Here is a 25,110-nt window from a genome sequence, read left to right as displayed (position 1 = left end):
TATGATTTTCTATACATTATGTTCCATACAAAATAAGTAAATAACCTGTCTGTAAGAGGTTGAGGAAGGGCTCTCTTATCGAAAGAGGGGAGATCCAGAGAATCCGGCTTCTTGTCTATCCGGCATGATTGGATATTCAGAAATTTGAATATGTGCACTTTACCTTTTAGACAAATCTACAGGAAGTGAAAAAGTTTACATTTTTAAGCAACCAAGTTCAGCACATTCATACATTAAATTAATAAATCCCAAATATCATACAGTAAAAATCTGTGCTAATTCAAATCAATATTAGAAACGGTTTACATATTTATGATTTTATACAAACCTGTGCTGGAGGCGACTGCATCGGGTTGTTATCCAATATTATAACCTGAAGGTATCTCAGTTTTCTAAAACAGATGGGTATTTCTGTCACTTTATTGCAGGAAAAATCTAATTTTACCAAAGGAAGTTCTGCCAATTCTGGAAAAAGGAGATAAAAACATCAACATGAAGATTTCAACATACCTGTAATCTTAAGGGAAAGTGAAGTGCATGAACGTTAACTTCTTACCTTCAGGTAACACCTGCAGATGATTCCTGCGTATATTTAATTCTCTGAGTGACTGAAGTTTTTCCATTTGGTGAGGAAGGATCTGAATCTCATTACAGCTAACATCCTGTAAAAATGCAGTGTACAGAAAGCTAATTAAGTATATTGCATCATTTGTCTTCCTCAGTACGAGAACTTTGAACAAAAAATTTTATATTTTCTAAACTATTCATAATCAAGCATTCACAGCCAGGCCTGGCCTACAATTCTAAACCTTAAACCCTATTTAGGCTGGCACGTACAATATTAGATTCTAGGAATCAAAAAAAAATTACAGGAATATGTTTAGAATAATGTGCTACATATGCTGGCACCAGATCTGCATCACATCATCAAGTTGACTGTTTAGAGACAGCTGTCCATGACAGACAGCTTGGATGTTTTCTATAGTTTATACGTAAACTAACTATGCTACCTTTCTCAATAAATGCAACAGGAATTTCAGTTACGGTCCTGATATATTATCATGCTGGACACCACTTGCTACATTTCATAAGTCTTGCATTCATCAAATTTTCTGAATTTAAATTGCCTAATTAGCCCTGTAGAAGAATAAGGAAATTTGGAATGAGGAAGATTTGTGCCCATTCTTTGTGGACAATATAGAAATTGTGCTCACTCAATTTATTTAATCGCCTGCAGAAATATTACAGGAGGTCTGTTCCTCGATAACAGAGCACAAACCCAACATATCTAAATATACAGAAATATACAGAGGGGGGGAGGGGGGAAGGGGGGAAAAGAGGGGGGGAAGAGAGGGGGGGAAGAGAGGGGGGGAAGAGAGGGGGGGAAGAGAGGGGGGGAAGAGAGGGGGGGAAGAGAGGGGGGGAAGAGAGGGGGGGAAGAGAGGGGGGGAAGAGAGGGGGGGAAGAGAGGGGGGGAAGAGAGGGGGGGAAGAGAGGGGGGGAAGAGAGGGGGGGAAGAGAGGGGGGGAAGAGAGGGGGGGAAGAGAGGGGGGGAAGAGAGGGGGGGAAGAGAGGGGGGAAGAGAGGGGGGAAGAGAGGGGGGAAGAGAGGGGGGAAGAGAGGGGGGAAGAGAGGGGGGAAGAGAGGGGGGAAGAGAGGGGGGAAGAGAGGGGGGAAGAGAGGGGGGAAGAGAGGGGGGAAGAGAGGGGGGAAGAGAGGGGGGAAGAGAGGGGAAGAGAGGGGGGGAGGGGGGAAGAGAGGGGGGGAGGGGGGAAGAGAGGGGGGGAGGGGGGAAGAGAGGGGGGGAGGGGGGAAGAGAGGGGGGGAGGGGGGAAGAGAGGGGGGAGGGGGGAAAAGAGGGGGGGAGGGGGGAAAAAGAGGGGGGGAGGGGGGAAAAAGAGGGGGGGAGGGGGGAAAAAGAGGGGGGGAGGGGGGAAAAAGAGGGGGGAGGGAAAGGGGGAAAAAGAGGGGGGAGGGAAAGGGGGAAAAAGAGGGGGGAGGGAAAGGGGGAAAAAGAGGGGGGAGGGAAAGGGGGAAAAAGAGGGGGGAGGGAAAGGGGGAAAAAGAGGGGGGAGGGAAAGGGGGAAAAAGAGGGGGGAGGGAAAGGGGGAAAAGAGGGGGGGAGGGAAAGGGGGAAAAAGAGGGGGGAGGGAAAGGGGGAAAAAGAGGGGGGAGGGAAAGGGGGAAAAAGAGGGGGGAGGGAAAGGGGGAAAAAGAGGGGGGAGGGAAAGGGGGAAAAAGAGGGGGGAGGGAAAGGGGGAAAAGAGGGGGAGGGAAAGGGGGAAAAGAGGGGGGGAGGGAAAGGGGGAAAAGAGGGGGGGAGGGAAAGGGGGAAAAGAGGGGGGGAGGGAAAGGGGGAAAAGAGGGGGGGAGGGAAAGGGGGAAAAAGAGGGGAGAAAAGAGGGGGGGAAGGGGGAAAAGAGGGGGAGGGAGAGAGAGATCTTTTCTGCTGGGGGTTGGGGAGGGAAAGTCAAGGTGAGAGGACCTCACCTTCAATTCAGAGCAGGACCATTCAGGAGAAAAATTTAGGAAACACTTCTTCATGCCAAGGGTTCTAGAAGTATAGAACTTTCTCCCACAAAAAAACAATAGATGCTAGCTCAGTTAATAATTTTCAATCTGAGGTCAGTAGATTTTTGCTGAAGAAAGTGTGTAAGAATATGGAGCCATGACAAGTGGAAGGAATTAAGATAGAGAGCAGCCATCATCTCCCTGAACGGTGGAACACACCTGGAGGGGCTGAATGACCCACTCCCGTTCCTATGTTTCCAACAGAAGTGTTCAATTTTAGAGAAAGTACCTTCGTTGGTAAATAACGAACAGTCATTTGTTTGATATAAAGACAGCACAAAAAACATAAAAGGGGAAAGCTAGAACGAACGTTTTCCAGAGTTATTAGAATATGAATTACATCACCATAGAGGCAGAGAGGAGCGGAGCAAGAGGAGCAGCAGGACCGGAAGTATAAAAAGCACGCCAAAAACCTGCGTGGGAGAGAGGCAGAGAGGAGCGGAGCCCAAGGAGCGGGGAAAACTCGAAAAGTGACATGAGAGTGATATCACATTGAACAGAGAGCAGGGAAACAGAGCAGCTGGGTCAGTATTCAGTTAAGTTTTTCACTTAATTTAATTGAATCAACATAGAGTAATACTTGATTGTTTTATAAGTATATAAACCAAAGACTAAAGCGGTTAAAAAAAAAAGTAAAGACCAGTCGGAAATTTAAATAATAAATTAAAATCTAATTATATAGAGATGCAGGGCCAGGTGATGTGTTATACCTGCATGATGCGGGAGCTGGTGGACCCCATTGTGGTTCCTGGTGAACATATCTGTAGCAAGTGTTGGCTGCTCAAGGAACTCCGGCTCAAAGTTGATGAGCTGGAGTCTGAACTTCGGACAATGCGACAAATCAGGGAGGGGGAGAGTTAACTGGACGCTGAATTTCAGGAGGCAGTCACACCCCTTAGATTAACTATCTTGAATTCGGCCAGTGGTCAGGGACAGGAGGGCGTGGCTATGAGTGAGGCAGGTAGAGGGATCCAGGAGGTAATGCTGCAGGAGCTTCAGCTCCTTGTCCAACAGGTTCGAGATTCTTGCTCCCTGTGTGGACGAGAGCAGGGACTGTAGAGAGGATGTGCAAACTGACCACAGCACCTTGGTACAGGGAGCCATTCAAGTGGGGGGAGAAAAGAAAAATGTAGTCGTAATCGGGGATAGTATAGTTAGGGGTATAGACACTGTTCTCTGTGGCCAGGATCGAGAGTCCCGAAGGCTACGTTCCCTACTTGGTGCCAGGGTTTGGGATATCTCATCAGGGCTGCAGAGGAACTTAGAGTGGGAGGGGAAAGATCCACTTGTCGTGGTCCATGAAAGCACCAACGATACAGGTAGAATGAGGTTAGAGGTTTTTCTGAGGGGATATGAGCAGCTAGGGGCTAAATTAAAAAGCAAAACCAAAAAGGTAATAATCTCTGGATTACTACCAGAGCCACGAGCAAATTGGCAAAGGATCAATAAGATTAAAGAGGTAAATGCGTGGCTTAAAGATTGGTGTGGGAGAAATGGGTTTGAATTCATGGGACATTGGCACCAATACTGGGGAAGGAGGAAGCTGTTCCAATGGAACGAGCTCCACCTGGACCATGCTGGGACCAGAGTCCTGGCGAATCACATAACTAGGGCTGTAGATAGGGTTTAAACTAAATAGTGGGGGGAGGGTTCAGCTGCATGGAAAAACAGGAAGTTAAAGGAGAAGGTAGGAGTGCAGGTTAGTGGTGAGGCTGATTGTTAGCAAACTGCAAGTAGTATACTGGTTAAACCAGAAGAGAGAAATAATAAATAGGCGAATAAAGCATCAGTGCTGAGGGACAGGTTAGGGGATATAGCCCAAATAAGAGTTCTATATACAAATGCACGGAGTGTAAGGAATATACAAGATGAGCTGCAGGCGCAAATTCAAATGGAAGATTATGATGTGGTGGCCATTGCGGAGACGTGGCTGCAGGATGGTCGGGACTGGGAACTAAATATACCTGGTTATAAAGTTTACAGGAGGGACAGGGAAAATGGCAGAGGGGGTGGAGTAGCCTTACTGATTAGAAATGATATAACCTCATTGGTGAGGGAGGATATAATGAGGGGAAAGCATTCAGTGGAGACATTATGGGTGGAATTGAGGAACAGAAAAGGATATAAAACTGGAATGGGTGTTGTGTATAGACCCCCTGGCAGCAGTTCTGAGGGGTTAGATTGTATAAATGCACAAATTAGGCAAGTGCGTAACAAAGGCAGAGAAGCATTAATGGGGGATTTTAACTTACACATAGATTGGGAGAGGCAGACTAGCACCTGCCAGAAAGGTAGTGAATTTCTGGAATGTGTCTGGGATAGTTTCCTACAGCAATATGTCCTAGATGTAACAAGGGGACAGGCAATATTAGATTTAGTTATGTGTAATGAGCCAAATTTAATTAGTAGCCTAACTGTGCGTGAACATTTATCAAATAGTGATCACAACATGATCGAATTCAAGGTAGCGTTTGAAAGTGAAAAGCACAAATCAGCTACTAGAATTTTAGACTTGGGTAAGGCTGACTTTACTAGGATGAGACAGAGACTGTCCACGGTAAACTGGGTAGATCTGTTAATGGGTCAAACGACTGAAGAATATTTAAAGACACATTTAACGAAATACAGAGCGACGATATACCCGAGAGGAAAAAGCTCCACTTTACAGAAAAAACAGCCATGAACAACTGAAGAGATTAGGGATAGCATAAAACAAAAAGGGCTGACAAAACGCAGCACAGATCCAGCCGAATGGGATCAATACAAAGACCAGCTAAAGGTCACAAAGCAGCTTATAAGAGCTACAGAAAGAGATTATGAAAGGAAACTTGCAAGGGACATCAAAATCAATAAGAAATTTTATAGTTACATAAAAGGGAAAGCAGGTGGTCAAGAGCAATGTAGGCCCACTAAAAGCTGAAAATAGAGATATTGTCATTGATAATGGGGAAATGGCAGACATGTTGAACAATTACTTTGCCTCAGTATTTACAGTTAAAAAGGAGGATAACTTGCCAGAAGTCCCGAAAAAATTAATAGCCGATAGGGGACAGGGACTTAATACAATTAACGTAAGTAAATCATCAGTAACAAGGAAATTAATGGAACTAAAGAGTGAGAAATCCCCAAGACCTGACGGTTTCCATCCGAGGGTGTTAAAGGAAGTAGGGGAGCACATTGTAGATGCCCGAACTATAGCCTTTCAGAGTTCCCTAGATTCAGGAGTGGTCCCTCTGGATTGGAAAGTTGCACATGTCACTCCACTTTTTAAGAAGGGTGAAAGGGGGAACCAAGGAAATTACAGACCAGTTAGCTTGACATCTGTGGTTGGCAAGTTGCTGGAGTCTATAATCAAGGATAGGGTGACTAAACACCTGGAAAAATTTCAGTTAATCAGGGACAGCCAACATGGATTCATGACGGGAAGGTCATGTCTGATAAATCTCATTGAATTTTTTGAAGAGGTGACTAAGGTAGTGGACAGGGGAATGTCTATGGATGTTATTTATATGGACTTCCAGAAGGCATTTGATAAAGTCCCACATACGAGACTGTTAACTAAGGTGGAAGCCCATGGCGTTGAGGGCAAATTATTGACATGGTTAGGAAGTTGGTTGAGTGGTAGGCGACAGAGTGGGGATAATGGATAAGTACTTCGATTGGCAGGATGTGACTAGTGGTGTCCAGCAGGGATCGGTGTTGGGGCCTTAATTATTCGCATTATTCATTAACAATATATCCAAATTTGCTGATGATACAAAGTTAGGCGGCATTGTAGACAGTCTAGATGATGGCATAAAATTGCAAAGAGATATTGACAGACTAGGTGAGTGGGCAAAACTGTGGCAGATAGATTTCAATGTGGGCAAGTAAGAGGGCATCCGTTTTGGACCAAAAAAGGATAGAGCAGGATACTTTCTAAATGGGAAGAGGTTCAGTACAGTAGATGTGCAAAGAGACTTGGGGGTTCAGGTGCATCTTTAAAATGCCACGAGCAAGTGCAGAAAATAATCAAAAAGGCTAATGGAATGCTAGCCTTTATAGAACATAGAACAGTACAGCACAGTACAAGCCCTTCGGCCCACGATGTTGTGCCGAACCTTTAACCTACTTTAAGATCAAACTAACGACCTACCCTTCATTCTACTATCATCCATGTACCTATCCAAGAGTCGCTTAAATGCCCCTAATGTATCTGCTTCTACTACCACTGCTGGCAGCGCATTCCACGCACGCACCACTCTCTGTGTAAAGAACCTACCTCTGACATCTCCCCGAAACCTTCCTCCAATCACCTTAAAATTATGCCCCCTGGTGATAGCCCTTTCCACCCTGGGAAAAAGTCTCTGACTATCCACTCTATCTATGCCTCACATCATCTTGTACCCCTCTATCAAGTCACCTCTCATCCTTCTTCGCTCCAATGAGAAAAGCCCTAGCTCCCTCAATCTTTCTTCGTAGGACATGCCCTCCAGTCCAGGCAGCATCCTGGTAAATCTTCACTGCACCCTCTCTAAAGCTTCCACATCCTTCCTATAATGAGGCGACCAGAACTGAACACAATATTCCAAGTGTGGTCTAGCCAGGGCTTTATAGAGCTGCAGCATAACCTCGTGGCTCTTAAACTCAATCCCCCTGTTCATGAAAGCCAACACACCATACGCCTTCTTAACAACCCTATCAACTTGGGTGGCAACTTTGAGCGATCTATGGACATGGACCCCAAGATCCCTCTGTTCCTCCACACTACCAAGAATCCTGTCTTTAAGCCTGTATTCCGCATTCAAATTCGACCTTCCAAAATGAATCACTTCACACTTTTCCAGGTTGAACTCCATCTGCCACTTCTCAGCCCAGCTCTGCATCCTGTCAATGTCCCGTTGCAACCGAGAACAGCCTTCCACACTATCCACAACTCCAGCAACCTTCGTGTCATCGGCAAACTTGCTAACCCAGCCTTCCACTTCCTCATCCAAGTCATTTATAAAAATCACAAAGAGCAGAGGTCCCAGAACAGATCCTTGTGGAACACCACCGGTCACCGAGCTCCCTGCTGAATACTTTCCATCTACTACCACCCTCTGACTTCTATGGGCCAGCCAATTTTGTATCCAGACAGCCAACTTTCCCTGAATCCCATGCCTCCTTACTTTCTGAATGAGCCTACCATGGGGAACCTTATCAAACGCCCTGCTAAAATCCATATACACCACATCCACTGCTCTTCCTTCATCAATGTGTTTTGTCACATCTTCAAAGAATTCAATAAGGCTTGTGAGGCATGACCTGCCCCTGACAAAGCTATGCTGACTGTCTCTAATCAAACCAAGCTTTTCCAAATAATCATAAATCCTGTCTCAGAATCCTCTCCAATAATTTGCCCACTACCGACGCAAGACTGACTGATCTATAATTCCCAGGGTTATCCCTATTCCCTTTCTTGAACAAGGGAATAACATTTGCCACCCTCCAATCATCCAGTACTACTCCAGTGGACAGTGAAGACGCAAAGATCATCGCCAAAGGCGCAGCAATCTCTTCCCTCGCTTCCCGTAATATCCTTGGGTATATCCCGTCTGGCCCCGGGGACTTATCTGTCCTCATGTCTTTCAAAATTTCCAGCACATCCTCTTAACATCAACCTGTTCGGGCATATCAGCCTGTTACACGCTGTCCTCACAAACGACCAGGTCCCTCTCACTCGTGAATACTGAAGCAAAGTATTCATTTAGGATCTCCCCTACCTCCTCCGACTCCAGGCACAAGTTCCCTCCACTATCCCTGATCGGCCCTACCCTCACTCTGGCCATCCTCTTGTTCCTCACATAAGTGTAGAACGCCTTGCGATTTTCCTTAATCCTACCCACCAAGACTTTTTCATGTCCCCTTCTAGCTCTCCTAAGTCCATTCTTCAGTTCCTTCCTGGCTACCTTGTAACCCCTCTAGAGCAGTGTCTGATCCTTGCTTCCTCAACTTCAAGTAAGCTTCCTTCTTCCTCTTGACTAGCTGTTCCACATCTCTAGTCATCCAAGGTTCCTTCACCCTACCATCCCTTCCTTGCCTCATCGGGACAAACCTATCCAGCAGTCGCAGCAAGTGCTCCCTAAACAACCTCCACATTTCTGTCGTGCATTTCCCTGAGAACATCTGTTCCCAATTTAAGCTCCCCAGTTCCTGCCTAATAGCATTGTAATTCCCTCTCCCCCAATTAAATATTTTCCCATCCCGTCTGCTCCTGACCCTCTCCATGACTATAGTAAAGGTCAGGGAGTTGTGATCACTATCACCGAAATGCTGTCCCACAGAGAGATCTGCCACCTGGCCTGGTTCGTTGCCAAGCACCAAGTCCAACATAGTCTCCCCTCTAGTCGACCTATCTACATATGGAGTCAGGAAACCTTCCTGGACACAGCTGACAAAAACTGCTCCATCCAAACTATTTGCACTAAGGAGGTTTCAATCAATATTAGGGAAGTTGAAGTCACCCATGACAACAACCCTGTTACTTCTGCACCTTTCCAAAATCTGCCTCCCAATCTGTTCCTCCGTGTCTCTGTTGCTATTGGGGGGTCTATAGAAAACTCCCAACAAAGTGACTGCTCCTTTCCTGTTTCTGACTTCCACCCATAATAACTCAGTGGACAAACCCTCCTTGACGACCTCCCTTTCTGCAGCTGTGATACTATCCCTGATTAACAATGCCACTCCCCCACCTCTTTTACCTCCCTCCCTATTCCTTTTGAAACATCTCAACCCCGGAACATCCAACATCCATTCCTGCCCCTGTGATATCCACGTCTCTGTAATGGCCACAACATCGTAGCTCCAAGTACTGATCCATGCTCTAAGTTCATCACCCTTATTCCAGACACTTCTTGCGTTAAAATAGACACACTTCAACCCATCATACTGGCTGCAACTTTGCCCTGTCAACTGTCTAACCTTCCTCACAGACTCTCTGCACTCGGTATCTGCCTGTTCAACAGCTACAGGATTTGAGTATAAAGACACAGGTTATGCTGCAGCTGTACAAAACCCTGGTTCGACCCCACTTGGAGTACTGAGAGCAGTTCTGGGCACCACACCTTAGGAAGGATATATTGGCCTTGGAGGGAGTGCAACGTAGCTTTTCAAGAATGATACCTGGAATACAGGGGTTAAGTTACAAGGACAGTTTACACAAATTAGGCCTGTTTTCGCTAGAATTTAGAAGGTTAAGGGGTGATCTGATCGAAGTCTTCATGATATTAACAGGAAAAGACAGGCTAGATAAAGATAAACTATTTCCACTGGTTGGAGATTCTAAAACTAGGGGGCACAGTCTAAAAACTAGGACCAGACCGTTCAGGAGAGATGTTCGGAAACCTTCTTCACGTAAAGGGTGGTAGAGGTTTGGAACTCTCCCACAAAAAGCAGTTGAAGCTAGAACAGTTGTTAATTTTAAATCTGAGATAGATAGATTTTTGTTAAGCAAAAAGATATTAAGGGATATGGGCCAAAGGCAGGTATATGGAGTTAGGCCGCGCATCAGCCATGATCTCATTGAATGGTGGGACAGACATGAGGGGCTGAACGGCCTACTCCTGTTCCTATCTTCCTATGTTCCGATGTTCCTAATGAAGCTGAACCAATCATGATGTTTGAGAGGGAATTGCATAAACATGAAGGAAAATTTTGAAGGGTGCAGACCACAGTACATGATTCCAGCGTGCATAGACATCATTGTTAGTAATGACATCCATCTATGTTTACATTTCTTTGATTCCATGATGAGTCAAACACTTGAGCAGCTTGAATTAAAATTCTAATTTTTTTGTAATGAACACAAAGTAATCAAAAGTAAAATTCCAGTTATGGTCTATTTGATTAAGTCAAAGATGCTTGCATTTAAACTTCTAATACAAGATAATAATGGCGGCGCAGTGGTTAGCACCGCAGCCTCACAGCTCCAGGGACCTGGGTTCGATTCTGGGTACTGCCTGTGCGGAGTTTGCAAGTTCTCCGTGTCTGCGTGGGTTTTCGCCGGGTGCTCCGGTTTCCTCCCACATCCAAAGACTTGCAGGTGATAGGTAAATTGGCCGTTGTAAATTGCCCCTAGTGTAGGGAAGTGATGGGGAATATGGGATTACTGTAGGGTTACTATAAATGGGTGGTTGTTGGACGGCACAGACTCGGTGGGCCAAAGGGCCTGTTTCAGTGCTGTAACTCTAAATTTAAAAAAAATAATAAATATAGCATCAATTAATTTATTTACAGCAATGATGCAGGCAAGCAAATCTGGACTTACCAATTCCATTAGGTCTTTAAGTTTTCCAATTTCTTCTGGAAGGGAAACTAACTTATTGTTACTTACAACTAAAACTTTAAGTGGAAGATTAAACAGGTATTTTGGCAATGTTGATAGAAGATTTCGACTAAAAAAGAAAACTGAATTCAAAGCCAAGCAGTGGTAATAGCACCTCTAAAAACAAAGGAAATAAATCAGGGACCAGCTTATTGTGACTATATCGTTACTCAATTGTACACTGTATTGCCAAAGAAATCTCCAAGAGCATGGCAACTTTAAATTTTCTGAATGAAACTCTGCTTAATTTAACTACCCTGCATACATATATTTTACAAATAGATTCCTAATAACCACTGAAGATTTTACTGCAGTAACATTTCTACATTTAAAAATATATTTCACGGACCCACAATTCAAGAATTATGTATTTTTTTTTTTAATAGATTTAATATAAAGAGAAATGTTCAATTGAAGCAAAACATATGATATATATATTATCTTCTCAGTATATTGCAAATAACTTTACAATCAATGGATTACTTCTGAATTCTAGTCAACATTATTTGGGCAACCGTGGCAGCTAATTTCCACACAGCAAGATCCCAGAAACAGTTAATGAATGAATGACCCAGTAATCTGTATTTGGTAGTGAAACTGGAGGCAGGAATATTGGTCAGGACATACCGAACTCCCTGCTCTTGTGTCAATAGTGCCATAGGATCTTTTATGTCCACCTGAACAAACAAGTAACACCTCTGGTTAGCATCTCACTCAGTAGACAGCATCACCCATTATACAGCATTCTCAGTAATGCAGTGAAGTGTCAGCCTAGATTATGTGCTCAAGTTCATAATAGGACTTGAACCCACAACACACTGATTCAGAAGAGTGCTACCAATTGAACCATGGTGACAACTTTACAGTTTCCTTGACCCATTAGTCACAATGTTTTTCCCACTGAGGTGAAAATTCCTGTATGTGATCTCCTACCAAAGGACCTGATGAAGATGAGGGACGGAAGAAAAACAATCAGTACTGGCAGCTTAGGAACCACCAGAGGAGTTAGATTCTAATGACTGGCTTTATAGTCTAATGTTTGATTTCTTGAAAAGACATTCACCAGTCGTTGTCAAAGTTTCAAAAGGACTGCTGAGGCGGAGTGTTCCAGGTCCAGTAGATAACCTCTGCCAAATCAACTGTTTTGGTATTATTCGTGCAATAACCCAAAAGGTTCTGCTAATGGTGCTCAAGATCCAAAAGTTCCTCCATCTGGACACCAGAAAACATTTCCATGTGAAACTACACTTCTCAAGCTTGGAATGTAACCATAAACGCACAGAGCATAAATTGAAAATATTAACTGCAGGTGTGCTGAGGGATGTTCAGGAAATTCTCTAGGAATGTGATAATTTCCCCCTACCTGACGACTATACTTTCCTCACCACAACAAGGAACTGTGAAGCCCTTTAAATGAAAAAAAAAGTTCCTACCAATGCATATAATAAAGTATCCTCATCAGAGTGTGCCTTGACAAAAGATATTCATTAATCAAATAGTTCAAACTATTTTTCCAGAGGTACTGCTGTGGACCAGTGTCCTTCTGTGCATCAGATTTGCTTGGAGTGCCATTGAAGTGATTCCGGAACCCTGTTCCGGAACTTGATCTCAATTTAGGCTAGCAGCACAGCGCAATACTGAGGGAATGCTGCATTGCCAGAGGAACTATCCTTTAGAGGAGACAAACTGAAGCCTTAACGGCTTTCACTGATGTAAGCTGATCCAAACACTCATACCATTTATCGGAAAAAAAAATCCTGCTTTAAAATAAAACTTCATCCTCAAAAAAAATTCTATTTAGGGCCCAAATTCCAAAGCAGGTTTTAGTTAGGCCAATACATTCACAATCAGAGCAACATAAAAATTAAAACTGCCAATTCCTTTGAAATGGGGTTTAAGGGAGTCTTAAAGGATGGGCACACATCCTTTCCTCTGCAGAATCCCAGTTCAACCTCTCCATTATCAATGTTGACTGATTCGTGCTTCATAAAAAGAAAATGGGTTTAATAGCCTAGGTTCATCTGATGAGATCGTCTATACCTTTTATAATAGCTCATGCCAGACAGTTGAGCACTTACCTAATATTTAAGAATGTTAACATTTGCAGATTAACAACAGTTTCTGGAATGCATTTGATGCAATTGTGATATAAATGCAATGTCTCCAACGGTGCAAATAAACAAACTTCTTGTGGAACTTCGATAAATCGGTTCTTTGAGAGATCTGAAAAAAATGAACAGTGACTTAAATATATATAATTTCACTCAGAATTCAGGTGACACTGAAATTGCATTTCACATATACAAATGTCATTTGTAAGGCATCTTTAGAACTAGGAGTTGCAAAGCATCTTGGACTATTAATAACAAGTCTGCTGAGTTTTAAGGTCTTTAAACATTTTGTCTTTGCCACCATATCAGAACTCATTAGAATTCATTACAGAAGAAAAAGCCATTTAAAATAGTCCAATCACATTTTTATTTCTGAACTGTCCATCTTCTACAAGAGTACTTCATTATTGCAAGTAAAGTGACTTCCAGTGTAAAGTCTAGAAGCCAGGGAGCACAAATCGAAACAAGCTGAACTAATCTAATGCACTGAATATATACCAACTAAGATAGTTCCAAAATTAATTATGCATCAAAACAGAAGTATCCAAAAGGCAGACTGCCTAGCAAGGTTGGCCACCTACACAATGCAGGGCCAAAGGGACAGATACATCCTAGAATCCTATGACAGATATAGAAAATTGCAAAGGCCCTAAAAATGTAAATTCTGGATGAGCTATGCTATTATGGTAGTGTGGAATGCAACACTAAATCAGCTGTCTTCAAGCCAAAGCCTCCTTTTAAGAAGGCATTCACTGGATGCTATATTGAAGACAGACTTTGAAATTTGAATCATTGTGGTTCACCGTCAGCTGTGGAATGCACCCCACAAAGAGGCAGAGGGAGACCTTTCTCGGATATTAGTTCATGTGAAGATTCATCTTGACCAAAACAAAGTCTTTATGATCCAAAAAAACTGAGTAGCAAAGAATCCAGCAGAAGCAAAGTGTAAAATGCTAAACATGCTATCCTTGCTTCCACAATCAATTGCCATTATTTGAAATGCTTATGACAAGATCTGTTCAGACTAGTTCAAGCCTTTCAAGAAGCTGTGCAATTTAGCATTACTATGTAAACATGATTGGTTGCCAAGAGAACCAGCAGAATTTGAATCTGGCCAATACCAGCATCTGTCTGGATTGAACAGCACAGGAAATAATAAAAACGTACCGAGGTCCAAGATCCAGCACTGAATAAGGGACAAAACGATATACAAAACTAAAGAAAGCTGATTATCAACCCAATTGTCAACATTAACACTTATTATACTACATTTGCAACTACAATTATTGCAAAATCCACCCAGTCATGCAATCTCTCCTGCCTTCCACCCTAAAGCAGACCTTCCCTTTTGATATTTTTCCTCCCTCTCTCACTTGCTTAAAAACCTATTATATCTTAACTTTTCCCATTTCGGATGAAAGGCCATCAACCTGAAACATTAACTCTTTCTTTCTCCACAGATACTGCTGCCAGACTTGGAGTATTTCCAGCATTTTGTTTTTATTTCCAGCATTCAAATTTATTTTTTTGTACTCCAATTTTAACTTGTTTCACTTAGTATTTCACTTTGGGTATTTCACAATGGAAAATGGCAGGGAAAAACGACAAACCATTTATGTCGCAATTGGGGTAAGGGATCAAATAGAGGCTACAGAGGGACTTATCAAGGATTTTACATTTGATATGCTGGGGATGTTGGGGATCGGGAGAAAGGTCACCAAGAATGGGTTGATGAGAATAATTAAATGCAGGATCGGGAACAGGCAGCTGAGGTTTTGGCAAGTTGAAGCTTTGGGACATTAAGACCATCGAAAAACGCACTGTTTTCCTTCATTTATTCTCATGATGTGGGCAACACTGACAAGGACATATTTATTGCCCTAGTAGGTGATGGGGCCCAATCTTTAAACTGCTGTAGCCCTTGTGGTGGTGGTGCTCCCATGGTATGTTAAGTAGGAAATTCCATGATTTTGACCCAATGATGAAGGAATTACAGGCCAAGTAAAGACGGCGTGCGACTTGGACGGGAGCGTGCAGGTGATGCTGCGGCTGCTCCTGCCCTTCTTGGTGTTAAAGATCGTAAGGCTGGAAGGATTTGTGCCACAATAAGCTGAGAGTGTTGCTGCTGTGAATCCTGTAGATAGTACATACTATAGTTACAATGCACTGATGGTGAGGGGATATTGTATTCAGCAGCTGAGGTACAAAGCAAGAGGACTGCTTCGTCCTGGATGGTGCTGAGTTTCTAGAATTTTGTTTTGGCTGCATCCAACCAGATAGGTGTTGAGTATGCCATCACATTCCTGACTTGCCAATGGTGGGAGAGGTATCGAGAGGTCAAGAGGTGAGCCAATCCTCACCCTCTGCCCTGCTACGGCAGTCAAATATGGTTGGCCCAGTTAAATTCCTGGTCAATGGTGAACCCCAGGAACTTAATGGTTGGGTCCTCTGCATTAGTGCTGCCATTGAAGGTTAAGGGGAGATTGTTGGGCCTTTTCCGGTTGGAGATGGTGGGAATTTCTCGATTATGGCACTTAGGTAGCATGAATGCCACCTGTCCCTGGTCAGTGCAGGTCCTGCTGTAGACAGGCATGCACTGCACCATTATTGAAGTTATCAATGGAACGGACACATTGAAATCATTAGCAAATAACCCCCACTTCCATGAAGTGATGGTCATTGACAAAGCAGCTAACGATAGTTGCGCCAAGGACATTGCCCTGAAGATCGGCCTCTGACAACCACAACCAGCTTCCTGTGTGCCAGTTATGAATCTTGTCACTGAAGAATTTTCTCGACAGAATGCAGCAGAGCTACAATTTTACTCTGATCACTTGGTTCTGCTCCTGTCCTAATGTTTTTGGTGTTCAGCATGTAAGTCATCCTTTGTTGCAAATTCACTAGGTTTGTGCTTCATTTGCCTGGAACTGCTCCTGGCACACCCTTCTACCATGTCCATTTAACCAGGATTATTGACCTGGCTCAACTGAGATGGAGATGTGGGGGATGTATGGGACAGTGCTTCATGGATGCCCAGTTTTGGATTCTGAATGTCCCATTTAGCATGGTAAAACCATATTAGACAATGCAGGATATGTGCAGTAGGCATTCTTACCAACACTAATATAGGCAGACATGTATGCCGCAGGTAGGTTAGAGATGATTAGGTCAAGCAGAGAATTCCCGAGAATTGGTTCCCTCACTGCCTGACAAGGATCACTCTTGACGCTCTCTCTTTTAGGACTCTTGCCAGTCATGATAATAACAAGCTACTCTGCCGGCAACTTTGAAGTCTTCTTGTTGCCCTTACTTCTCTTAGTACTTCCTTCAAGTGATACTCAACATGGAGAAATATTAACGCGTCAATTGCCAGGGGGGGGGTGCGGTGGGTAGGTGCAGGGCAGTGGGTGACAATCAGGAGGTTTCATTCCCTTGTTTGAAATATCATGGATTTGGATAAGAACTGAGGATTCCCAGAGTCACACCCACCCTACTGTATAATGTTGCAACCCCACGAGGTAGGTCTATCCTGCTAGTAGGACAGGATATACCCAGGAATATTGCCATAGGAGCCAGGAATGTTGGCCAATAGGTATGATTTGATTATGACTGGCAGTCTGTTTTTCAACTAGCCAGAGAGTTCTGAACCAGCGTGCCTGTCCCCATACATTGGCAATGTCGACTGGAGTGGGACTGTTCCGATTTCATCCTGATCTGATGTCCAGGCATTCTGGTAAGCTTGTCAGATTGTTCTGTAGGAGGTGACAAATTCAAGGCAAAGGGTTTCAGTAGCAGAGCAGCGGAGGTGGCCAATGCTTTGGAGACGGCAATAAGGTATAGCAGAATAGTTAAGCTACTGCACTAGTAATCCATAGAACACTACTAATGTTTTAAAACAATCGGCAAAGGGAAAGCTGGTACCATTAAAAGGTCTGGCCTATGTATGACTCCAGTCCCACAGCAAGATGGTTGACTCTTAACTGCCCTGCGAAGTGGCCGGCAAACCAACCAGTCTAGGAATGGGTAATAAATGCCAGTCTTATTAGTGATGATCACATTCACAGAAGGAATTAAAAAAATTAAGTTGTCTTGACAATAAATAGGCTATAGGATCTGAAGCTTAGCTATAAATCAAACAAGACTCTGGAGTTTTGCATGCTCTGGTTCTGCCTGAAAAAGTGGAATGGAGTCTGTGATAAGGGAATAAGCTTATGGTGCAGATCAAAAACTATTGGTTTAATCAGCTCAACTGGGAAAAGTTCTTGTTAATCTATACTATGTCAGACAGGCAGTCTGACAGCAGAGGTGGTGGAGAGACAGAGTTAATGGACATCACCTTGGAAACTAAATATTTGTGAATAAGGTTACCAAGACTGCATACAGATAAGAAAGAGGAAAGGGTAGAGGATTAATGCATGAGGGGATCCTCAGAAATGACTGCAGGATGGTAAGGGACACCTTTGCAAGCAAACTGCTGCATTGAGATAGATAGAAGTGCAATCACACAAGGGCAGCATCATGGCGCTGATCAACTAAGAGGAGGCAATGGAAGAGGATAGCATGGGTGACTACATTAATAACTGTAGCGAGAGATCAAGAAAGTTGAGGGATAATGCACTGCAGTCACAAGAGGATACATCTTGTGACTTTGGCATCTCAACGCTTGGAAAGCAGACTGGAATGATGTGAATAGGTATTTTAAGATATTGGCAGAGGTGGCAGGCTACAGTACATTTGAATATTTTGATAAGGAAAGGAAAGTTGAAGATATATCTGTAATTGGACAGGATAAATAGGTTAAGGGTGTGTATTTTTTTTTTTATTGGGAGACGATGAATGATGACATCTGTTTCAAAAAGGAGAAAGATAATGTGGAAGCCTAAACTATGTCAGCAAGCATTGGGGCAAGGAGGAGTCGTTAAGTGACCAAGAATTTGAAAAAAGGAAAGCTTGCATTTATATGCTACCTTTCATGATCACAGGATGTCACAAAGCACTTAACAGATAAAATACTTTTGAAGTAGAGTCACTGTTTTAAATATAAGAAACGCAGCAGCCAATTTGCACATGGTAAGCTCCCACAAACAGCAATGTGATAATTAGCTACACAATTTGTTTTTGTGATGCTGTTTGAAGGATAATTATCCAGGACCAGGCAAAACCATCCCCTCTTCAAAATAGTGGCAAGGGATCTTTTACATCCACCTGAGATGGCAGACAGGGCCCTGGTTTAACGTCTCAGCAGAAAGACAGCACCTCCGACAGTACAGTTCTCCCTCAGTACTGCACTGGAGCGTCAGCCTTGACTTTTGTGCTCAAGTCCGAGAGTGGGACTGATGTGGATCAGATCAAGTGGATAGGCAATGAGTCATGTAGAATTGAAGAAGAGCGGGAATGGGGAAAAATGGGGGGAAAAACTGCATAGTGGCTGGGGAAGAATGAGGAAGACAAGTGGCTGACAAAGGCATAAAAGCAAATGCTGGAATCACTCAGCAGGCCTGGCAGCATCTGTGGAGAAAGAAGTCGAGTTAATGCTTCAGTTCAGTGACCTTTCATCAGAACAAAGGCAGCTGCACAGATGGTCTCAAACTGTTAAGAAGAAATCCATGTGCTGTTCATAACCCACTCACTCCATGGCCAGGTAACCAGTGTTTGAAGACCTTTTGCTTATACAAGCATTGGAACACTAAATGACAATGGGAATTGAGAACACAGAACAGGTTTTGTTTTTAAATATACAAGAGCAGATTATGCAAAGAAAAAGACAAAGGGACAAGGCACCACAAGTTCCTTTTCCATAACAGTCTTTGCATTTACACATACTGCGATGTATGGTTTTATCTTAATAGTTTTGTAGTCCAGCACATACTCATAACTGCAAACGTTAATCTGTTGTTTGTGTGATGTTTATCAATAAGCAGTATAAATATTTCTAAATTGATCAAATTTAAACACTACATACACAAAAAATTCTAAATATAACAGATTTATTTCTCTCACACATCCCTTTGGATGAAATGTGCAAAAGTATGTCAAAATTACCATAAAACTCAGGAACAAGCAACATAACTTCATGAGATATTTATGCCGTCTGTCAATGCAAAGTGCTTTTGGGTACATGGCATTACAAAAATGTCAGCGTAACCCAAGAGTCAGGTCAGTGATCTGAATCCCAAGCGTGTCAAGATGAATGATATTAAACCACCTCGAGTACAGAGGTGGCTTGTAGCTGGCACCCAGTGCAGTGCAACCAGCCAGTAAAAGGACAAATGTCCAGGTGGATAATTGGAATGCCTTGTGATTTTATGTAAACTTATTTTTACAAGCTTTTTAACATTACAAGAAATCAGACAAAGCTGTCTACTCTCCATTAAAAACTAGCTGCCCGAGGAACAGAGCTCTGTACATGCATATTAACATGCATACACAGTAGGTGCAGTACAAGATGGAGCAAGAAACACATCTTTGTCAGACTGGTACCTGTAGTCTAACTGCACCCTTTGCTACGACCAAGGCAGGAGGAGTGCACTGTTAATTCAGTCCCACTTCCCTATAGGTCACAGCATATCAATAAATGTCCTGCTTACCAAAATAGCCAATTAAATACTCTATTTGTCCCCAGAATAAAGTACAACAACCAGGATTCTTTAACTAACAAAATTATCCGTTTATCATAAACGGAAGTCTTAACTAATAATGAAGTAAATATATACATGAATCAAAATATTAAAGTACCGTGTTATGAGCCGGCATGCACACACACATGCATCCAAAAACTGGTTAACCGGGAAAAATGGGATTTTTGTTCACAGCTGTTCCAAAGGAATAACATTTTTTTTTAAAAACTTTTACTGCAAAGATATAGAAGGAAGTCCTTTGGTTTGGCAAGCTGTCCCGAAGTCAAATAGTTGGATGCCACTCAAAGTTTTTCCAAGTGAGGGTGATGAACAGTCTGTTTTGGGTAGGTGTTCAAAGAAATTCAACTGTAGAAGGCTTCACATAGGTCTTCCATCAGCTGTATAGCAACAGGTGTCAGCTCTCTCACATATTTGATGCAAAAGTCCTTGGTTTTAAAAATATGCAAGGATTCTGTAAGCCATCAGGGTTTCTTCAAAAATACTGGAGGCAACAGTACCACTTCATACAAGCTTTTGCTTTTCCAGAGCAAGGATTCGTTAAAGAGATAGTTTTCTGTTTTTCCTTCTGAACTCCTGGAAGGTTCATCTCAAATTCCAATTGCCTGCTTTTGTCCAAACCCACTGGCTTTTTAAAGTTTAAAATGAAATGAAAATTTTCCAGAAACAAGTCACATGGCCACCATAAATTCTCTCGTCACACAAAGGGTAGCTCTGAGGTCAAACTCCCTGTTGGTTTCCTTGAAATTACCTGGTTTCCAGTATTTGTTTACTGCCCAAAACCAGGAACCTCTTGTCGACTTGCTTTTCTTAAAAAAAATAAGGATCCATAAGGTACAGCTATCTCCAGATGTTTCAATATCCATGAAATCTTTAAGTTTTTAAAAATACAGATTCCAAGTTTCAGCAAAAAATATGGACGCTCAGTGACACATTCCACTACCGATGGAAAATCCAAACTAGTTAGGTCAAGTGCACTGAAGCTAGGACCTAGAAGGACATCTCAAGGAGGCAGCAGCAGTAAAACCAAGTTTATGAAATTCCCGGAGGGTCCAGTTTTAATAGTTTATTAGGAAAGAGTTCACATTTCTGTTAGTTTAACTTTATCTTGCTGTGAGCAAGCAAAATTCTTTTGCCATTGGATAGTGTGACCTGCAGAATAATTACAATTTATAGGTACTGGTCTAAGTCTGAAAGCAGCAATACATTAATAGTTCAAAAAATTTGCCTTCTGCATAAGAAATGTCTTCACAAGGACACAGCCACAATTCTGTAAGTAGGCATCAGAGATCCAATAATCCATAACAACCCAAAAGCCAATTTCATCTGTTGTCACTGTTGACAAAAAAAATCAGTTTGACTTTTAAAAGTGTGTTTCCTTGCTGACTTTTTCCATTGAAATTAGCAAATTGGGAGAATGTCAACATCAGTTGGCAAACAGACTTTATTTAACTAAGTTTAGCAAACCTTTCTCTGACCCAACACTGCAATGTGATAGCACAATTATATTCTGTATCAATATGTATGGCATTGCATCTGTAGGCCATTGTGTCAAAAATAACAGCTTTTGTAGCACATTTTTATTGCTGGATAGGCAGTGTGTCTCTTTAATATTGTCCATTTTTGCTGCATGAAAATTTGTTTAGCACACTGACCTAATTTGGTAGGACAGACATTTTACTCCAGATGTACAGGGTGACCTACTTTAAAAAAAAGATATTACAGTTTTCATCAAAAGCTGTTAGGTGAAATATTTTGCAATAGTCTTTAAAATTTTTACAAAAAGCTAAAGGATTTTAAAAAGTTTGTTACTTGGACTATTACACCATCACCACCATCCCCTTCCCCCCAAACATTAAACACGCACATACATTGAAAACTACTAATTGTTGTTGCATCAAATAATTGCCATACTTCATACCATTTTAAAAAGTGAGACAAAACAAACCTTTCATGGAAATTCCATCAATTACATTGCCAGTTTTATGACCTTTGGCTGGAAAAGTAATTCACAGTTAATCAATAAAATACAGAACATCTGTTCAATATAAAAAACAGGACACAGTAGCAGTTTTAACATGCTTTTTTAAAAAGTTTAACCACTAGGTGGTTAATGTGCAGTGGCATTTGGTTTTTAATTCTCAACTACAATAGTGACAGATACATCCCCCGCCACGCCACTCACGTCATAAATATTTTCAAGTGTAAGGAATCACCTGGATGACAAAGTATTTACAGCACAGGAAAAGGCCATTCAGCTCACGTTCCAAACCCGCGACCTCCAACACCTAGAAGGACAAGGGCAACAAATGCATGGGAACACCACCACTTGAAAGTTCTCCTCCAAGCCTCACACTATCCTGACTGGCAATTATATCGCCATTCCTTCACTGTCGCTGGGTTGAAATCCAGGAAACCCCTTACTAACGGCACTGTGGGTGTACCTACACCCCAAGGACTGCAGCGGTTCAAGGCAGCTCACCACCACCTTCTCAAGGGCAATTAGGGATAGACAATAAATGCTGGCCTAGCCAGCGACTCACATCCCATGAACGAATTTTTAAAAAAGGTCTACGTTGATGTTCAAGCTCCACATGAGCCTCCTCCCAACCCTTCATCTAACCCCAACATATCCTATACCTTTCTCCCACAGGTGCTCATCTAACTCTCCCTTAAATACATCTACGCTATTCACCTTAACTACTCTTTGTGGTAGCATGTTTCACATTTTAAATCATTCTGTTAACAAAATTTTTCCAGGATCTGCAGCCCTTCTAAGGCACAGTGCGAAAATGAATGATAAATATCACCAGGTTTGGTGCATATAATATAAAGAGAAAAACCTCATCTATTAATAAATATATTAATGATCATGCACTGTTCCCAACAATACCACTAGTACTCCACTGCGTTAAGTCTTAAAATGATTTTCAAACAAATTCAAGCTTGAAAAGGACAAAATCTACTGGATATTTGTTTTTAAAAAAATTTCAGGTGCACGTATTATGAAAACTTGATGCACCGATTATGCTTCACCGACAGTCCAGCTACAATAATCATGACCTCTTGCTTTATGTCTTTATGCTGTACAAAAGGAACTTCTCTTGGCTGGATATGCTTTTTGTTTCTTTTCAAAGGGACAGAACAAGTAAATGTTAAACAAAGGTAACTACAAATAAGTTTTGAAATATGAGACTTAAACCCAATCACTTTAATATGACTCGGTCCGAATTCCCTTCCTTTAACAAAATGGTCAAAAGTCCCAACGTGTGACATCTGCTTAAGAATAAAGAAATCGTGCCTTTCTTTGTGCAAATTTCTTTCTACAAGCTACCATAATATAGCTTCTCTTGCACTACTGGCGACTAATCATATATTCTCTCTGTACTTGCTGTTCATCCTTCAAGCCGAAGATGACCATTTCCATCATCTGGGGTGTTTGGTCGGGTTCTGGTGGGTACGTAGGTAACTGCTAAGGCCAATCTGCGCCCAGAAGATTCTGCTACAAATACAGCAGACACTGCAGACAATTGAGTTTTGGACAAGCTGCTGGTTCGGGATTTCCCCTCCTTGCCTCTATCATACGCTTGCTATTAAAGGAGGCCACACTATTGATTTTTTTCTTTCTTTATTTGGTTGTGCCAGGTGCAGCAATCCTGGGCAAGCTTCTCCCAGGACTCAAAACTAAAGGTTGTTCGGATATAAAACTGAAACCCGAACTGGGCCCGACCACACCCAAGCCGAACCCGACCTGACTATCGCAATAAATTTAATGATATTAAACATGTTATTGTGCTCTACCTTGTCCAAATGGTAATACTTGCGATCCTGTTCATCAGCAGGCTATTCCAGTACATGGAGTTGTGGGGAATCATGGATGAGCTTGATCTCGAGTTCCTGGAAACAGCACTGTCCAGCCAGACACATGTAATCTGGCTAGCCAGGCTTTAACCAAAACCCCTAAGCAAAGCCTTCAGAGAGTGTCCTTGTAGCACTTGCTTTGACTGCCATGAGAGCGCACCCCAGACTCAAGCTCTCTGCAAAAAATTTGCTTTGGTGCGAGCAGCATTCTGGCTACATGACCAGCCCAACTCAGTTGTGATGTCTCAACATGGTGTGGATGCTTGACATGCCAGTTCGGGTGAGCACCCAATGTCTGGTACTTTGTCCTGCTATCTGATCTTTAGAAACTTCCGAAGGCAGCTCAAGTGAAAGTGGTTGACTTTCTTGGCATGACACCGGTCCACAGTCCAAGTCTCGCATGCAAAGAGCAGAGCGGGCAGGACTATTGCTCTATAGACTCAGTTTGATAAGCAGACTTACTCCTCTTCGTTCCCTGACTGATGTTCAAAGTCTCCCGAAGGCTACACTTGCTTTGGCAATTCTTGCATGTATTTCTTCATTGATATAGACAGCTCGAGAGAGTGTGCTGCCAAGACAGGTTCTGGTCATGGACTAAAACCTTGGGTTCGAGATATGGCTTTCCTGGGGCAGGTTAGTACATTAGTTTTCTTTATGCTAATCCCAAGGTTGAAGTTGTCACATGTATTGGGGAACAAGTCCACGCTACATTGCATGTCCAGCTCTGAAGCAGCAACTCGTGCACAGTCGCCGCCAAACAGGAAATCGCAATGCATGCCCTTGAAGACCATGTATTTTGCCGAGTCTTCAGATTGGGCATGGTTCAGTCTGTGCTATATCTGATTCCAATGCCAGGATCACAATCACGGAAGTCATGAAAGAGCATGGAGGGAAAAGTATGGAGGCCTGGTGCTAGCACACAGCCCTGCTCGACTCCCTTGGCAACTGGGAATGGGTCAGAAGACTCACCATCATCCAGGACATGCACGAGCATGCAGTCATGGAGCTGTCGAACCATCGAGATGAATTTCTCAGGACAGCCAAATTTCTCCATCACCTTCCAACGGCCCATAAGACTGACTCTGTCAAAGGTGTTGGTCAGGTCAAACATGGTGTAGAAGTCCATGTTCTGTTCTTGGCATTTCTCCTGGAGCTGTCTGACTGTAAACACCATATGAGTGGTTCCCCAACCTGTTCTAAAACCGCACAGACTCTCTGGCAGCAGATCCCGGTTCAGATGTTGCACTAAGCTGTTCAGGAGGATTCTGAAGATTTTGCTGGCAATGGACAGGAGCGAGTTTCCTCTGATTGTCGCTAGATTGGCAAGTTCCTTTCCGCTTGTACAGGTGGACAATGGAGGCATCTTTGTATTCTTCTGGGATGGTTCCTTGCTCCCACATAGGCTGCAGGAGTTTAGTGAGCTTGACCAGGCAATGACCTCCAGCATTGTAGACCTCAGCTGGGATAGCATTAGCGCTTACAGCTTTGCCGCTGGACAGAATTTCATAGCATTTGTCATTTCTTACAGTGTGGGAGGGTCATAAGAACAGCTGATAGCTTCTTCATTGATGGATGAAGGCCAATGCTC

General features: G+C 42.8%; 1 protein-coding gene across 5 annotated transcripts in view; it reads right to left on the bottom strand.

Moving 5' to 3' along the window:
* lrch2 (leucine-rich repeats and calponin homology (CH) domain containing 2) overlaps nucleotides 1-25,110 on the bottom strand; it is a 213,691-nt gene that overhangs the window by 120,405 nt on the left and 68,176 nt on the right. For all 5 annotated transcript variants that reach the window (XM_068047725.1, XM_068047726.1, XM_068047727.1 and 2 more), the window contains 5 exons: nucleotides 12,994-13,138; nucleotides 10,859-10,985; nucleotides 557-662; nucleotides 329-465; nucleotides 46-176 (listed from right to left, as the gene is read on the bottom strand). In XM_068047725.1, the coding sequence (XP_067903826.1) occupies nucleotides 46-176; nucleotides 329-465; nucleotides 557-662; nucleotides 10,859-10,985; nucleotides 12,994-13,138 (646 nt within the window). The remainder of the gene's footprint in view (nucleotides 1-45; nucleotides 177-328; nucleotides 466-556; nucleotides 663-10,858; nucleotides 10,986-12,993; nucleotides 13,139-25,110) is intronic.

This window comes from Heterodontus francisci, chromosome 15 (genome assembly GCF_036365525.1).
Source record: "Heterodontus francisci isolate sHetFra1 chromosome 15, sHetFra1.hap1, whole genome shotgun sequence".
Classification (NCBI taxonomy): domain Eukaryota; kingdom Metazoa; phylum Chordata; class Chondrichthyes; order Heterodontiformes; family Heterodontidae; genus Heterodontus; species Heterodontus francisci.
The sequence above is the reverse complement of the archived record's forward strand: the minus strand, read 5'-3'. Positions and strand labels throughout refer to the sequence as shown.